The sequence below is a fragment of the Vigna umbellata genome, chromosome 7 (assembly GCF_029865625.1).
Source record: "Vigna umbellata cultivar VRB3 chromosome 7, Vumbellata_1.0, whole genome shotgun sequence".
NCBI classification, from domain to species: domain Eukaryota; kingdom Viridiplantae; phylum Streptophyta; class Magnoliopsida; order Fabales; family Fabaceae; genus Vigna; species Vigna umbellata.
Window position 1 is genome coordinate 44,467,051 of NC_142171.1, and position 18,119 is coordinate 44,485,169.

Genomic DNA, 18,119 nt, shown 5'->3' on the forward strand with positions numbered 1-18,119 from the left:
TTGAGTGTAATTAGTAGATATAAGGAAAGTATATAATTTGTCAAACCATTGTCTACTGATCTGTTTTAGACCATATATAGACTTAGTTAGTTTGCAAACCTGTCCCTTATCATGAACATTTAGACCAGGTGGTGGTTCCATGTAGACTTCTTCATTTAGGTCTCCATGTAGAAAGACATTATCTACATCAAGTTGGTGTAGAAACTAATTCTTTGAGGTACCAAGGGTAAGCAGTAATATGACAGTGGTGGGCTTGACAACAAGAGAAAAAGTGTCTAGAAAGTATTCCTTCTTGTTGGGTATAACCTTTTGTCACTAAGTGGACCTTATACCTTTTTATAGTGTCATATGCTTTGTATTTGATTTTGTACACCCATTTACAACCAATGGGAGTTTTTTCAAGAAGGAGTTGAGTTAAATACCATATATCATTCTTCTCTAAGGCTTTGATCTCATTCTGCATAGCATCTGCCCACTCAGAATTCATTTTGGCTTCATCATAGGAATTGGGTTCACTGTTGACAATTACAGCCATGGTGTATTTTAAGTGTTTCTTAGATAAAGAGTCATAAGACAAAATGTCAGAGATAAGATAGGGAGTTTTCAAACCCTTTTTTACACATAGGGATTTAGATAAAGATTGGTTAACTTGATGTATGTAGTCATTCAAATATCTAGGGTCCTTCTAACTCTATTGGATTTTCTTTGACTGTGAACTCCTTCACTTTCAGTAGAACCAGTGCTTTTAGTACTGACATTTTCAGTGAGGTTTTGGTCATCATTGTTACTCTCAACCAGGTTTTACTCATTAACAGAGTTATAGCTGCATAACAGATCAATAAGAAAAAGTATTTTATCCTCTTCATTACCATGAGTTTCTTTATTGTTTTGTTGGCTTTTGTATGGGAAAATATTTTCATAATAGATAACATTCCTACTTATAAAGATCTCCCTAGTGTTGATCTCAAGCATAATCTAACCTTTCACACCATTTTTATAACTAAGAAAAACGCCTTTTCTAGCCCTAGGATCTAGGTTATTTCTGTTATTTTCTAAAGTGGAAGTAAAGCGTAAGCAACCAAAGATTTTTAAATTGAGATAAGTTGGAGGAGAATCATACAACAGATCATAGGGATTTCTCCCATTAAGGACAGGGAAAGGAAGCCTATTTATCAAATATATGGCATGAGAGACAACATAGGACCAATAGGCATTAGGAATATTAGATTGAAAAAGTAAGCTACGAGTTATGTTCAATATGTGTTGGTGTTTACGCTCAACAATAAAGTTTTGTTGGGGAGTTTCAACACAACTTCTTTGGTGCTCAATACCATGAGAATCATATAAAGTAGTATAGTTAAACTCAGGTCCATTGTCAGTTCTAATGATTTTAATGGTTTTATCAAATTGGGTTTTAATTTTTACAATAAAATTATACAGTTAATCTCTAGCACGACCTTTATTATGCATTAGAAAAGCCTAAGTATGTCTATTATAATCATCAACTATAATGAGAAATTATTTATGACCATGAATAGAAAAGATGGAGATAGGGCCCCATATATCACAATGTATCATTTCAAAGCAGTTAGTAGATAAATAATTACTTTTAGGAAAGGAAAATATATCTTGTTTGGCATAATGAAAATCACAAGCATTATACATAAAGAAAATTTTTGCATATCTATTCTATAATTTTGTGTCCAGGGTGACCTAGCCTATAATGCCACAAATTTAATTTATACGTTCATAAGAGAAAACAAATTTAGGTATAAAATCTTGGTCAAAAATAGGAAACAATTATAAGTAATAGAGACCCTTGTAGACCTTAGCACATCCAATCATCTTCAATGTAGAGTTGTCCTGTATTTGACACATCTTAAGAAGAAAAAGTTAGGGTGTAGTTTATGTCCCTAGTTAAACTTTGGCAAAATATTAGGTTGAAAGAAAAATTAGGAATGTATAAAACATTAAAGATAAAAATCTTTCAAAATTAAATGCTTATTTCTTGTTGGGAAGTGACAATGGAATTATTTGGAAGTTTAACAAATATAGGTTTTATCTTATGGAAGGTGGCAAAGTGTTTTTTCTCATGGGTCACATGACCACTAGCCCTTGTGTCTATAATCCAAGAAAGCATACCTTGTTTGTCCTCTATTGTGTCCCTCTGTATTTGACTAATGCTATGGGAATAGTTATCAACTTTTTCTATCATTTGTAATAATTTTTCCATTTGTTCTGGAGTGAAAGAGTTGAAGACAATGTTAATGTTTGTCTATTGGGTGAGATGTGTCTCTATAGGGGCAGAGCAAACATTGTAGAGCTCGATTCACTCTGTCCCCCTCTTTCTTGAATGTTGTTGTCACTCTTCTTGTACCATGGTGGGTAACCATGTTTAGAGTAACATTCATCCATAATGTGGTTCGTCTTGTGACAGTAGGAGAATTGTTTCTCATAGTTAGGATTTATTCCTCTCCCTTTTCCTTGACCGCAAGATCTAGAACCACGTCCATGAGACCTCTAGGTCTATTTTGATTTCTAGTGGTTCTGTTTGTCAATAGTCTTGGCTAGAATTTTGGTTTCAATGTTCTGATTCCTGAGGCCAAAATCTTGCCTTTCTCGTTGCATGATAAGGGGGAAGACACGATTGATGTTGGGAAGATGCTCCATCAATAAGATTGTGTTCTTACAGTGTTATTAGTGTCATTTAGGCCCTTTAAGAAACAAACAACATGTTTCACCTTTCTGTATTTGAGAGAAATTTTAGACAAATCACAATTGCAAGGGACATCATAGGTACAACCTGGTATGGGTCTAAGAGACTCCCACTAGTACAAAATCGCATACAACATCGAATATTTTGGGCTTTTAACGGCGAATTCGCGAACGACATCATATCAGGAGACGTTAAATTGACGTCAAATTTTAAAAATTCAACGTTAAATTAACGTAAAATTTTGTCAATATACGACGTTAATTTAACGTTGAATTTTGTCAATATACGACGGTAATAATTTTTTTTTGTTTTTTTTAATTAATTGTGATTCTTTTTTACAACTCTACTATACCTAAAAAGCAGAAAAAGAACAAATTTCATTTTTTGATAATTTATAAAGCAAGAACTATGAACGTGTAGTGTACAATCAACAAAAAACAACAATAACCACCAACAAATAAGTTCGATCAAACAACAAGAACAAATATGTTCAACTAAACAACAACAAACAAGTTCAACAAAATAAACAACAAACAAGTTCAACAAACAAGTTCAACAAATAAGTTCTTCAAAATGAAAACTAACCTTCAAAAGGTGTTCGTCGGAATAATGTGTCCTCACCAGTGACAGAGGAAGTAAAACGCGCCTATGAAGGACAAGAGCACGAAAATAATACATAAAGTAGTTAATTAACATGCATTTGTATCAAATGAAAGAAAGATTACATGTGATGGTCGTCAAACTTCATTCGAGAAAAGTTTGAGAAGAGAAGATGGTTTCACGCGCTAAGATAAAGTGAATGAATTTTCAATCTCCCGCTCAAATTTTTATTGAATTCACTAACCTTTTGACGTCTAACGCTGGGGCATTCGACGTTTTATATCCTTTTACGTCGAATTACAATTCTAAGCGGTGTTTAATAATTGCATTTATTTACAAAAATGTCACCGGTCATTTTTAACGTTGAGTATTCAGTGGTTGGACGTTAAACGCGTGACGTTATACACTGTTTTTGTACTAGTGTCCAATTTTTCTCATAGGATCTTTAAATTAGTAAAGAACTGACTTACACTTCTTTCTCCCTGTTTGACGAAGTGAATGTCCTGAAGTAAGTCATAAATCTTGAAGTAATCACCTTTGGAGAACATTTCTTTCAGTTCATCCCATAGTTCTTTAGCATTTTCCACATATATGACACTTTCTACAATTTGTGAGGAAAGAGTCTTGATAATCCAAGATAGGACCATCATGTTACATCTTTCCCAAGCATCGAATAAGGGGTCATTTCTTTGGGGTTTCTTGATTCCCCGTCTATGAATTTGATCTTGTTCTTGGAGAGAAGGACTCTTCTCATGTTTATACTCCAAGAGGCATAATTGGCTTCATTTAGAACTTGAGATATGAAAGTGAGGCCTGGATTATCCCCAGGATGTAGGTAGAAGGGGTGAGAGGGTTGATGGATTGGTCCATGTGCTTCATAATACCAAGAATGGATAAAAGATTGGTTGGACACTAGGATTCAAAAATCTTTAGCACAACAGATGTAGAGTAGGCAATAAACCTACTCTAATACCATATCAGAGATGGTATCAAAGAGAGAAAGGTGGAGTAGTAGAAGTACCCATGGCGGCAGCGAGGTGGAGGAACATGGAAGCAGAGGAAGATCGAAAAAGGTAAGTAAAAACTGGAGAACTCATATATTATGTGTGTTGATAGATCGATCTGTTACAAGAGAGAAAATGGAAACCCTAGTTTATACAGAGTTCCTGCAAAATAGAAAGAAAGAGAAAAAATAAGTAAAATTCCCAAATCCTATATCCTCTTGTAAAATATGAAATTAAAGTAGAATCTTCATTATGTTCTTCCACATATTCTTCATTTCAATCCTCCATGCTTTAAACCTATTAGCATAAGAAAGTTCAAGTAAGAAAAGTTATAAGAAATCTATAAACTTCTAACTTCATATCAAAAGACTTACCATTTGCCTTTTAGCCCACCACTCATTTGATGCATGTACTGTGTTCCTTACGTTATCCCATCCTAAACTTGTCTCTTTGCCAAACAACTTGTACCTGGCCATTCCTTCTTAAGATTATCCCATTTTTTTCTAAATTGACTTTTACCATATTTTCTTCCACTTTTCTTGTTGAATTCAGATTCAACAACTTTCCACTCTTTTTTTGTAAGGTTAGTACCATTTATTTATCTTTTATAAACTTGATCCAAGCACAATTCAGTAAACATCTGTGTAGCTTTCACATCCCATGCTGCTTTTGCCTTAATTCTCTTGTCCTTACTCATTAATCTATTAAAAAACATCACAATTCGTTTATAATAAATTATTAAAAAAACTCAACACAATGCATAAAAATGAATCAAAAAGGGATCGATAAAAAAAAAATCAAAAGTTCGAAAGAGACAATAACAATAATAATGAATAGTTTAATAACAGGCAATGTAACAAATATTAACAAGACAGAAATTGTAGTTGGAATAAACAACAAATGCATTAAGACATAAAAAATGTTTACAAATTCAAAATAATCAAGAAATCCAAAATTAGAGAGTCTACATGTAGATAAATCAAACGAATGAAAAAAAAATCAAAAAATAAAGAACTCGCATGAATTTGGAACAAGAAGAGGAAAAAGAGAATTTGTCTATCTCCAAGCAAAGAATATCAAACCCAATAAGAGGAGGTGAAATTGAGTATGTTGTATTTATTGTGGGTAGTTGAAATTTAAATCAGAAGAGAAGAAAATGGAAACTTTATTCAATAGAAAAGCATCATGGGTATTGCTTTGAATGCAACAGTCATTTGGGCATCTTTGGCATTCAACGAAACATAAAACAAATTTGTCAAACAAGTGGGTGTGACTTTCAATGACTCTTCACTAAGTTCCTATGAAATTTATATATAATAATTTAAAGATAATTAATTATATAATCTTTTCATTTAAAATTGATCATCATGTTCCAATGAATTACTATGAAAAATCTATTACAAAAAGACTTTCTACAAGCTTTCTTACTCTATAAGCTTTCTTATGGACTTCAATCTCTAAAAGTACCTTTATATACAATTCATGTAATTTTTCACATTAAGTGGATAACTTTCAAGTTGTCCTGATTTCATGTTTTGTACAATGTTAGGAGATTTTTATTACGAGTTTATTGTGAGTTTTAGTTTGTAATAATTTACATATGTTTAAACAATGATTGATTAGAGATAATTTCAAACATAAATTTAAAATTGTATCTAGACTTCAACATAGACACTACTGGAAGGAGAAATAACCTCGGTGATCCACACTGAAAACAACATCCTAATAAAAATGATGATAATGACTAATGGAAGATGAAGATTAAGATGATTAACTAGGAAATTCTAAAACAAAACACATTTACTTATTATAGACCCAATAGGAATAAGTGTTCATCCAAGTACTAAACACTATTTATAAGATATGAGATTGCTTTTAGCATTTATTGTTTGATGTATTATTAATTTAAGTGTCAGAATAACTTTACAAACTTCTTGTAATATTCTTAAGACCGAAATACTCAGACAAGTTGACGCAAAAACATATCAAATTTGAGAACAACATATACAAGTAAAATACGAGTATATTTTGGTTTCATAAGAACATAAATTATTACTATAAAAATTACTAATTTTATAGTAGACAATATTAATAAAATGAAAAAAAAAGTACGTCTTGATTAAATCTCACATTGAAAGAACATCAAAGATGATCAACGCATCAAAACTTGAGTATGTGCTTCTGCTTTCACATTTAACACTGATATGCATCTTCATGTGCAGAGCACCCTTGGCGGAGGATGAACCACGATACCAAAACCTACGTGGCCCAGTTCACCGGGCCGGCCCAATTTTTAAACCCATCGCATCCATTGGATTTTCTTCAGTTCTTCTTCCTCCTCTGTAACGTTTTTTCTGACTGCATCAGACACCATAGCCACCGCACAGTGTGGTTGTGTATGGTTTGTAAATGAAAAAATCCCAATCCCTGTTCCTTCTTCTGCAACATCAGAATCGCAAACCCTTCTCTTCCACTGCTCCTTTCCCTCACGAAACTTCTCTCCCCTCTCAAATCTTCCTCATTCTCTCTCGCCCCCAATGGCGAAAAGACCCTTCCCTTGATTCCCTAATCCCTGCCCTAACCCCTTCCCTTCTCTCCTCTCTCTTCAATCTCAACCCCGACCCTCTCACCGCCCTAAATTTCTTCCGATGGATCCGCCACAAACACTCCTTCGTCCACACCCTCCGCACCTACGAGTCCCTCCTCCTTATCCTCGTTCGACACGGAACCCTTCGTGCCGCCGAGAATGTCCGCAACTCTATGATCAAGTGCTGCGCCTCCGCACACGACGCCAGGTTTGTGCTGAATCTCCTCCGCCGAATGAACACCGCCCCCGAGGGTCACCAACTCTCGTTTAAGCTCTCTCTCACTTCCTATAATAGACTCCTCATGTGCTTGTCTCGTTTTTCTATGTTTGATGAAATGATAAGTTTGTATAAGGAGATGTTGGATGGTAACGGGGATGACGGTGGTAATGGAAATGGTGATGTTTTCCCTAACCTGATCACGTTGAACACCATGTTGAATTCTTATTGCAAACTGGGGAACATGTCTGTGGCAAGACTGTTTTTGACTAGGTTGTTAAAATGTGGGTTTTCTCCCGATTCGTTTACGTATGCTTCCTTGATATTGGGTTATTGTAGAAACAATGCTGTAGAGAGAGCTTATAGAGTGTTTCGGATTATGCCGCAGTGGAGGAATGCAGTTCCATATACTAATCTTATACACGGGCTTTGTGAAGCTGGGCGGCTTGATGGTGCTCTTACCTTGTGGTCGCAGATGAGGGAGGATGGTTGTTTTCCCACTGTTCGGACTTATACTGTTCTCATCGGAGCATTGTGCGAGTCCGGGAAGGAGGTGGAGGCTTTGAGTCTTTTTGGCGAGATGGTGGAAAGAGGATGTGAGCCTAATGTTCATACTTACACTGTTTTGATTGATTATTTTTGCAAGCAGAGTCGGATGGAGGAGGCGGTGGGGATGTTAAACAAAATGGTGGAGAAAGGCATGGCTCCTAGTATTGTCTCGTACAATGCCTTGATTGGTGGTTATTGTAAACGGGGGATGATGGAGGATGCTATGGGGGTTTTGGGTCTGATGGAGTCAAAGAAAGTTTGTCCCAATGTGCAGACGTATAATGAGTTGATTTGTGGTTTTTGTGAGGGTAAAAGTATGGATAGGGCAATGGCTCTACTTAATAAAATGCTTGAGAATAAATTGTCACCAAATGTTATTACATATAACACATTAATACATGGGCTGTGTAAAACAGGAGTTGTAGATAGTGCATCTCGCTTGTTTCATTTGATGATTAAAGATGGCTTCAGTCCGGATGAGTGGACTTTTAGTGCTTTTATAGGATCTCTCTGTAGAATGGGCAGGGTTGACGAAGCTAATCAGACCTTGGAGTCCCTCAAGGAAAAAAATGTCAAAGTAAATGTTCATTTGTACACAGCTTTGCTTGAGGGATACTGCAAAAATGGGAAAGTTGAAGATGCCCTATTATTGTTCAAAAGGATGCTTGCAGAGGACTGTTTGCCTAACGCAGTCATGTTCAATGTATTGATAGATGGCTTACGCAAAGAGGGTAAAAGGCAAGATGCAATGTTGTTGGTGGAAGACATGAGAAAGTTTGGTGTGAAGCCCACTCTTCATACGTATACCATTCTTATTGAGGAAGAATTGAAGGAATTTGACTTTGGCCGAGCTAATGAAATTCTCAACCAAATCATTTCTTCTGGATATCAGCCTAATGTGGTCACGTATACTGCATTTATCAAGGCATATTGTAGCCAAGGAAGATTAGAGGAGGCTGAAGAGATGGTGGTCAAGATTAAAAATGAAGGCATATTGCTTGACCCCTTTATCTATAATTTATTAATTAATGCATATGGATGCATGGGACAACTTGATAGAGCATTTGGTGTTCTCAAACGCATGTTTGATACTGGCTCCGAGCCTTCTTATCAAACATACTTCATTCTAATGAAGCATCTAATCATTGAAAAACATAAGGAAGGTAGCAATCATGTGGGGCTTGATTTAAGTAATGTATCTTTTAACAATGCAGATATATGGAATAAAATTGATTTTAAAATCACTACCATGCTCTTTGAGAAAATGGCAGTATGTGGCTGTGTGCCCAATCTTAACACTTACAGCAAGCTTATTAGAGGATTTTGCAGAGTAGGACGTTTGGACATAGCCTTCAGTTTGTATCATGATATGAGGGGAAGTGAAATCTCTCCCTCTGAAAGTATTCATAATTCTCTTCTTAGCCGTTGTTGCAAGTTGGGAATGTTTGTGGAAGCAGTGACACTGTTAGATTCTATGATGGAATGTGGTCATTTAGCACATCTGGAATCATATAAGCTTCTTATTTGTGGGCTGTTTGAACAAATGGACAAAGAAAAGGCTGAAGCAGTTTTTCATAGTTTACTACGTTGTGGGTATAATTATGATGAAGTGGCTTGGAAAATTCTAATTGATGGCTTAGCTAGGAATGGATATGTTGATCAATGCACAAAATTGCTGAGCATTATGAAGAAGAATGGCTGCCATTTACATTCTGGGACATGCTCTATGTTAACGCAGGAACTGAAAAGAGTTGAAGAAAACGATTGTTAATTTTTCCCTGGAATGGAACGGTTACATTTCTTTTTATAAATATCACCTAATGTCTCTGGTACGGATACATAATTTAGTTTCACAGCAAGACATTTTGGTGCTTTATTTTTGTGTTGATAAACTATTGAATGCTGCGAGTGGATATTTGCTTGTCTGTTTATATAAATATCACCTAATGTCTATGGTACTGATACATAATTTCGTTTCACAGCAAGACACTTTGGTGCTTTATTTTTGTGTTGATAAACTATTGAATTCTGCGAGTGGATATTTGCTTGTCTGCTCTGGTGCTGCAAGTGGATAACTATTGGATGTTGGTAACCGTCTTATCCTTGTGAGTTATATTTCACTCATTACTTTTGAAATAGAGATTAGCTAAGTTATTCACTTCTTGATGTGAGCTATGCAGTATATTGCAGTGCTTTGTGACATACCTGACAAAGATGAGACCAAGCCTACACCAAAAGCAACTGCACCTGTACCCTTTTTTGAAGGTACTGATTGTTGCCCCTTCTATTTTTTCACAGGTTTTCTACTGTACTTCCTGAGCTTTAATTTCAGGATCAAGTTCCAGTAAAAAATCTGTTGGTAAGAGGCGTGGAAATGTAATCTGGAAAATTTAATTTATTCCAGTGAATTAGGCTGATCTACGTTTCTTAGAATTAGGTAGATTAATGTGATTTTTTATTTTTATAATTTATTCCCTTTTTTTCTCAATTCGGTGAGATGAAGATGTCTGTAAATAAGTACCATATGTAATATCTCTAAACACAAGTCAGAAATACAACTTAGATTTTTTTCCTTTCCTTTCAATTCTTTCTTTTTGCATGCATTGGAGGCGTACCATGTACTGTGACCTGTTCCATCTCCACTTAACTGCTGAGCTCCCTGCTCATGCCCTTATCATCTCTTCTATGCAGCTGTTTTGTTTTGTTAATTGATGGACATTTGCTACTGTTTGGCTCTAGCTGTTTTGTTCTAACCTCGTTCGGTCTTTGGATCTCTCTTGCAAAATTCCACATGTTTGGCTGCTACTCAGTTTCTGTCTGATATAACTACATTTGGCTCCTTTATTGTACCCTATTTTTACTGGCTTCCTTGCAGCATGGTGTCCTTTTCCACTGTCTTAATTGCAGCATTTATCACCTTCATAGGCTGTCTACATTGTAGGCATTTAGCTGCAGTCTTCAGTGTTGTTTCACCTCTGATAAAAAAGAAAACATTGTTAGAAGATTCAGGAAAAAATTTCCAGTGAGAGGTAGACTGGTTTCCTTGTATTTGAATAATTTTCATTGTCTTCTATACTCTATTAGTTGATATGAAGAAATTTGTAAAGGCCATACGTAATCTCTTTGAATACAGTTCAGATTTATTCCTTTCTTACGAGTATTTTTAAAACAAATCCATTTCTAAGGTAAATAAATTTACATTTCTCGATTAAATTTAATGTACTATAATACAATAGCATGTGAGGAAAGTGTTTTTTATCATAGGAACTTATTTCACTGTATATATATTTTAATGTAAAATTTATTGTTATGATTTAGATGCATATTCTACAATTGCTATCATCCATGTAATTTCAACTTATTTTGTTGAACATTATTTGTTCCTACTTAAAAAACTTGTACATCTTAATTTTATTACGCATATTCTTTAATTTTGAGTTCATATATTTCTTTTATTTGGTTCAATTCAAAAAATGGCACAAAATTATGCTCAGTAATAATACTTACTTGAAAATGTTTAACAAATCACCATTATTAACCGAGTTTATTGAAACTGTATTTTTCTAATTTATAAAGTGATACATTTTTATTGGCTTAATATATGACTAGGTTCCTTTAGCAAGACAACATAATTTTGATACCAAAATGCATTTTAATATTAAACTAAAATAGGACAATTAGGTTCTCTAACCCATTGAAAATATTATTTTAGAAAAAAAGGTTAATTTGATTTGAGTAGTGTAGTAGATAACCAAATGGGATAACATTGTTTGAGAGACGTAATTTTATCTGTTTTAAGTTGCTTGCTTAATATCTGTGTTTGTTGTAATATGTATCTAATTAATCAACGCGTTGTCGCATTTTAATATACAAATAAAAATTTAGCATATACAAAAAAAAAAATCAATTGATCTGTAACTGGTTTAAGGAGCAAAGATCCAGAGCGTCGTAGTATAATATAACCATGTTTTTCGAAATATCTTTCCCTCCATTACGCTGAAAGGCAGAAAAAATTTCCTCGCAAATTATGTTGCAATCAAATAAATAATGACAAACATTAAAGCAGATGTATACAAAACATCCCTAGCAAAACTCAGCACACTCGAGAGCAACAGTTTCGGAAAATATATTTGATCCATGCATGGTGATTGATGGCAGTGCTGGGATGAACTATGTGAGCTACTATACAAAGAAAACCAAAGAAAAAGTTCTATTACAATGAGGGCAATGCCAAATTCATAGGACCTCCGGGGATGCACGCAGCCGTTAACTGAAAAAGCCTATTTACCATTGGGAGAGGTCAGTCTATTTTCGTCTAGATCATGTTTCGATGTAGAATCCCCACCCATCAATTCCGAAAAGCCCTCTACCTTCACAGGAGGGGCTCTAACCATGCTAATGTTCCTAAATACACAAACAATGAAGTCTTAGTAAAGATAACATAAAAGCCACCCTAAATGCAGCGTTCATTTATTTTAAATAACTTACGGCGACTGCATTGAAGGAATCTGTATGGAACCCATCTGTCTAAACTGAGATGCAGATTGAGAATGGAAATTTGACATTGCAGCCATCTGCTGCTGCTGCTGCTGTTGCGGTTGTGGCCTAAACTGCATTTGGGGATGTCTAGAAGTGAAGGCATTACCATCAATTGGTAAATCTTGGTTTTCAATCTTGACTTGAACCAGGGGTCTTTCCTTATCTATATCCATAGATGGGCGAGTAGCTACAGCACGCCTTCTCATTCTCTCAATTTGCTGTTGCTGATGAAAAGCCATATTTTGGGAATGAAGCATCTGCTGCATCTGTGGATGCATTTGCCTCTGCATTGGAACCTGCACATTAACGATGGATTGGGTAATACTGCATAGCAGGAATCATTAATCAATCTAGCTAAGAACATATTTAAAAATTCTTAATGAGGAACAAAATTAATTAGGCAAATAGGATGCAAACAAGACCATATAGATGACACAGGCAAAAAAATTCAATGAGCACAAATTCCCTTCCTTCATTATACCATAATTGGCGAGGGACAGGGCAAATACATTTTTTCTAATATATCTCAAAAGTACTAAATGTCAAATAATCGTCATCTCCATCTGCTCAGGAAGAAAAAAAAGAAAGGAGGGATGTCTACTACATTTCTCCAGAGATCAAAATGGGATAAATGAACCTAATGAATATAAAAAACTTAATAACAATGTAAACAAAACAAGTGAATATGAAATATAAAAACATGAAATATAGCACCTAGTACTATAACTTGGATATGAGCAAAAAAAATATGGGGCAGCCACAGATTTAAATTAGCATGAAACTGCAGTTTTGTAATGTTCGTATTCAAATAGCATTCAAGAGAAGAAAAATATTTTTTGATGAATGATATATAAATAATGGTCACTGGCCAAAGCAAAATAAAATCACAGTTCAACATGAGGCATGGTGTAATTCTGTTTTGAGGAAGCACCAAATACATCAACAAAAATTCAGGGTTCTCTAAAGATCCAAAATAAGGACATTCACTCTAGGTCTCACTGCCAGTTCCCCTATTCATGTCCATGCATCATACAAGTGGCTACAGCATTAAATAATGGACACAAAAGTATATGTAAATACTTGTTGAGGTAGCCGAAGGGAACTCTGCTGTTGTTGCTGCAGCTGCGCCTGCATTCCATGAACTTGTTGCTGACTCTGTTGTACATTATTCTTAGAGCCATCTTTAACCACATCCACCAATGGTGCAAAATTACTATGAGCAAGAGCAGAAAATGTCAAATACATCCGGGCAAATATAAATTAGAGTAAACTATCGCCTAAAAAAATCCTCGAACAAGCACAACACATTTCATCTATGCACCAAAAAGCTCACAGCACCAAAGTTTGTGATCACGCATCTCTTCCTCTCCCTCACTGATTTCTATTCTTGTGAATGTTTATAAACAAAGTAACATTGTAGTCTTAGAGCAATCCCCTTTGCAACATATCAATGCAGAGTAAGATTAACATATTCATGCAGCAAACATTCATCAGAAAAACTAAACAGAGGAAAAAGTGTCTAAACTCACCTAAAACCCACTGTTTTAAGCAACATCTTCAGAAGCTCAATAGCCGAGCACTGTTTCTTATAACTATCAGCAAGAACTTTCAAATTCGTTCCTATTTTACAAATCCGTTCACTAAGTACTTCAGAGAAGTCGTCAACCGAACCTTCCATGGCACCTTCAAACCCCACGCCCATCAAGATCCGCGCCACCGCCTTTTGAGCCAATTTCGTCGCCTGCTGGGGCCCCAAAACCTTCCCATTCCCCTCAGCTCCAAATTTCCCACGGCTCACGCCTCCTCCATGCTCCATACTACCAGGCTCAGGCCTAACCCCGAGCCTCTCCATCATAACGGAACTCCTAGTCGCTGCAATAGGAGGCAAAGTATCAAGGACACTAAACACCTTCACCTTCTGGTTACCACTATTTCCCACTCTATCACTCAACGGAAGGGCGCTATCAGGCACGCAGTTCAACGCGAACGCTATCTCGGGAAAAACAGCTGAATCACCATCATCAACAACAGCTAAACCACCACCGTTCGGCTGCAGCGTGTGATCCGCAACCGAATTCACATCCTCCTTAAACGCCAGACGTCGTTTCTTATGGTTAGTAACGTATTTAAGATACGAAGCCATCTCCGCCGGCGAACGCGATTCGCCGGAAACTATATTTTTACTAGCCTTGTACTTATCAATCACCTGACTGTACCACGTTTCCGGCAATTCAGATTCAACGTACCTGGACCCGGTAGCGGAGACCGTTTTATTAGATTGATTCTGCGTGAAATTGAAAAAATGTTAATACGGGGAAGTAATTAAAAGGGAAGAGAAGAGATAGGGTTTTACGTACCTTGGAGTCGTGCGAGGGAGTGTCGAGGGTGAAGTAGATGTCGTCGGCGTGCAATTGGAGGTAGGTAGGGTTGAGGCGTTGGAGATAGGAGTTAGGGTTAGGGTTTGGGGAGAGAGAAGCGGTGGCTTTGTCGAAGAGAAGCGCGCGGACCCTGAGTTGAAGAGGGACGTGAGTGGAGGAGGTGATGAAGGAGTCCCAGGCGGAAGGGGAAGTGAGGAAGGGTGCGAAGCCGGCGTAGGTGGAGTCGCCGAGCCAGGTTCGCCACACGCCGCATGTTTCGAGCTTCCGTGCCAGTTCGTAACCGCGGCCATCCTCCCCCAGCAGAGCCATTGGGGGTGCCACCGCACACCTCAGTTTGGAACACTTTCGTTTTGGTCAAACAAACGCTTTTCTCTGGACTCACTCTCCACTTCAACAACACACTGGGCTGGCCCGTTTAATTTTTGCCCGTCTCTCGTGTGCAGGATAGGTAGCATAAATTATCGTATTATTTTATACATTTATTTCTTTCAAAAATAAAATTATTATTATATATTATTTATATTATTTATATAGATAAAGTAATATGGCTTAAAAAAATGTTTTAAGTAAAGAATTATATTATGAACTTAATGATAAAACTTACAAAATTAAATCATATATTTTCACCTTCTCACATTTGATTCCTTTAAAATACTTCAATTCATATAATATTTTAACAACTAAAATATAGATTTAAATATTCTTAATTAATTTTTTCCTAATTTTTTTATTGAACATTTTTTTTTCAAAATTTCAAGTTGAGTCCCTAGGCAGGAAATTGTAGTAGTATAAATATGTTTTGAATTGATTGAAAGTGTAGGATGAGATGAATTGGATAGTTTGAAGAAATAAATGTTGTGTTTTGTTGATTTGGTATGTTATTAGAGTTCAATATGTGTAATTGTGATTTCTTGGTATGTTGGTCTTAAGGATTTGTAAACTGGGCTCAATTGGTTCTAAATGGTACATTTGATGAGAAAATTGGTTGTGTATTCTTATAGATTGATATGTTATAATTGATTGAGTAAATATGATAACAGTTAAATGTGAAATATGTGTTGCATGTTAACTTGATATTTGATATGTGAAATTTGAACTAAAATTGTAAATTGGTATTGGCTACTAATGAGTCATTTTATAAGAATTGGTATTCTTTTTAACTTGAAAAGAAGATGAGGACTAGGGATGACAACAAGTCAGGTCAAGCACAAATAATGTTTATCTACAATCCGACCTAAAAAAAAAAATTCACCCGCTACCCATACGGATATCCGTTTAAAAAATATTCATGGGTATTTTAAAACCCGCGGATACCCGCAAATATTTAAAAAATATATATATTTTTATAAATTACTAAAATAAAATTACAAAAAGTATATAAAGCATAACATAAATTAAATTAAATATACATTAAAATTTAATTTTAATTAAATTTAACTTAATAAAATATAAATTAAATTTTTACTTTTATTTTTTGCGGGTAGCGGATATCTGCAAGTATGGATAGTATAATATCCACACTCGACCCTTTTATAAGCGGGTATTAAAATACCCACTCCCCACAACCCACGGGTAGTAAATATCTACAGGTACCAACTATTCGTCGCAGATTTTGTCCGTGGATACCCGCATGTGTGAATTTTTTTATCATCCCGACACTCATTAGGACCAAAGGTATGTAGATTTGGGCATGGGTTATGCAGACTCCTTGACTAGCTTGCCTCGTTCGATGAGTGTCAAATTTGGATTTGGTAAATAGGTTTTAAAGGCTTTCTCTTTAGGCGAGCCAACCTCTAATTAGGCGAGTTTGTGTTTCTTATTCCGAGTCATCTCATAAATATTGGGATTCTCATTTCAGTAACTGTTTGATCGAGTTTAAAGTTTGCCAGTTAGTCTTAAACATACGGATGTTCATATTGACGGTTGAGATCTTTGATTAGAGGTTTGTAGTTAGATAATTTGTTTTTGTTTTTTTGATATATATAATGGAGATGTTTTAATTGAATTGTATGTTAATGTAATAGAAAATAAATGATAAATTATTAACATGTAATTTGAAATAAATAATATGTGATTTATGTCATGATAATGTCATGTATGAACTATGTGTGAATGTTGCATGTACTTTAAAGTATTTGTATTTTTCTTTGGTTTGATATGGATGATGTGGAATGAGAATGTTAATGATGTTTAAATGTTGAATGAGATGATAATATATGGTTGTTAAAGTGATGAATGTGGATTGGTTTTCAAAGGGAAAGACCTTCCACTCCTGTGTTAGTTGTATTTAGTAAGCCCTCAGAAAGAGATTATTCCGACTCTACTAGATATTTTAACTCACATAAAGGAAAATATTTAGTTAGTGAGAGTCGATAGAGGTTCCTATGAGGAGAATTTGTGTGAAAGTAAAATAGAACCTTTATCGCATGTTATAGTTGAACTAACCTTGTTATGGAGAAGTTATGGTTTTATAAGCCAAAATTCTATCGGATTCCTTGTGATAACTGCATAATCTCTAAAGTATGCTTCAATACACAAAATCCTTTAGAGGTGTTGTAATTTATCTATATAATGGTGTATAATTGAATTAATGAAGTTAATGTTTTGTGAGTGATTGCTTAATTTAATCATTTTGAACTATTTATATGTCTTTCCCTTTTAACTTACCTTGTTTTTTGTGTTTGGCTTTAAAGGTAGGGGATTCAGAAGAATAATCAAGGCTTAAATGCTTACTCCGTCCCCATGTTAAGAGGTGAATTTTTGTTTAGTACCCAGTTTTAAAATTGAAGACATTGAGTTCCAAAATTGTAAAAATTGTAGAAATAAAGTCTTATCCGTTAAGTTGGTAAGAAATACGTGAAGTTAACTTCACGTTTACATAACTTCACGTTTACATTGCACTTTTTTTTTCTCTCCTCAACTCTTTCTGACACCTTTTTCTCTCTCTTTTCTATTTCTCTCAACTGTAGCAATGACCATAGCTTCAATCTCTCCCTGTTTGCAGGTTGAACCAGAGTATACTCCATCACCACGACCCTTTGTCACTGGAAGTGATTCACCTGTAAGTGCGGACTAAAAAACACAAAGGAAAAAGAGGATAATTGACCAATTACGCATGTGGAGAATTCAAAGAACAAATACTATAACATAGATATATAAAGGTTTAATTGCTTCCTTTGTCCCCAGTTTGGTTGAATTGTGTCAAATTCATCCTTATTTTTAAAAAAGTTTCATTGTCATCCTCACGTGGTGTAAAAGTTTCATTGTCGTCCTCACGTGGTGTAAAAGTGTCAATTGAATCCAAACATAGAAAAAATTTGTCTCAAAGTAGTCATTTTTCCTATATATTTGTGTCTTCCTTTCATACAATCAAGTACAGATATTCATTTTACCTTATCCAATTTAAGGCTTTTCATAGCTCCAGAGAAGTGACATATGAAAGGAAGACACAGAGATATAGGAAAAATGACTACTTTGACACAAATTTTTTCTATGTTTGGATTCAATTGACACTTTTAAGAAGCCGAGC

At 35.3% G+C, this 18,119-nt stretch overlaps 2 protein-coding genes across 5 annotated transcripts; one reads left to right on the forward strand and one right to left on the reverse strand.

Annotated features, from left to right (window-relative positions):
• Positions 1 to 6,492: 6,492 nt before the first annotated feature.
• LOC124826716 (uncharacterized) lies at positions 6,493 to 10,250 on the forward strand. Of its 4 annotated transcripts, none has more exons than XM_047299622.2 (3): positions 6,493 to 9,502; positions 9,656 to 9,778; positions 9,854 to 10,250. In XM_047299622.2, exon 1 carries the CDS (start codon positions 6,730 to 6,732, stop codon positions 9,442 to 9,444), a length of 2,715 nt encoding a protein of 904 aa, XP_047155578.1. In that variant the 5' UTR covers positions 6,493 to 6,729; the 3' UTR covers positions 9,445 to 9,502; positions 9,656 to 9,778; positions 9,854 to 10,250. The 4 variants fall into 4 exon arrangements, with proteins under 4 accessions (XP_047155578.1, XP_087950907.1, XP_047155579.1 ...); XM_088094781.1 differs by having other exon boundaries at positions 9,972 to 10,250; XM_047299623.2 differs by having other exon boundaries at positions 9,656 to 9,761.
• Positions 10,251 to 11,686: 1,436 nt separating this feature from the next.
• On the reverse strand, positions 11,687 to 15,009 carry LOC124826718 (uncharacterized). Its single transcript, XM_047299624.2, has 5 exons — positions 14,570 to 15,009; positions 13,742 to 14,496; positions 13,293 to 13,425; positions 12,162 to 12,508; positions 11,687 to 12,077 (listed from the first exon to the last, which is right to left on the reverse strand). Exons 1-5 carry the CDS (start codon positions 14,897 to 14,899, stop codon positions 11,954 to 11,956), a joined length of 1,689 nt encoding a protein of 562 aa, XP_047155580.1. The 5' UTR covers positions 14,900 to 15,009; the 3' UTR covers positions 11,687 to 11,953.
• Between the last annotated feature and the right edge of the window lie 3,110 nt (positions 15,010 to 18,119).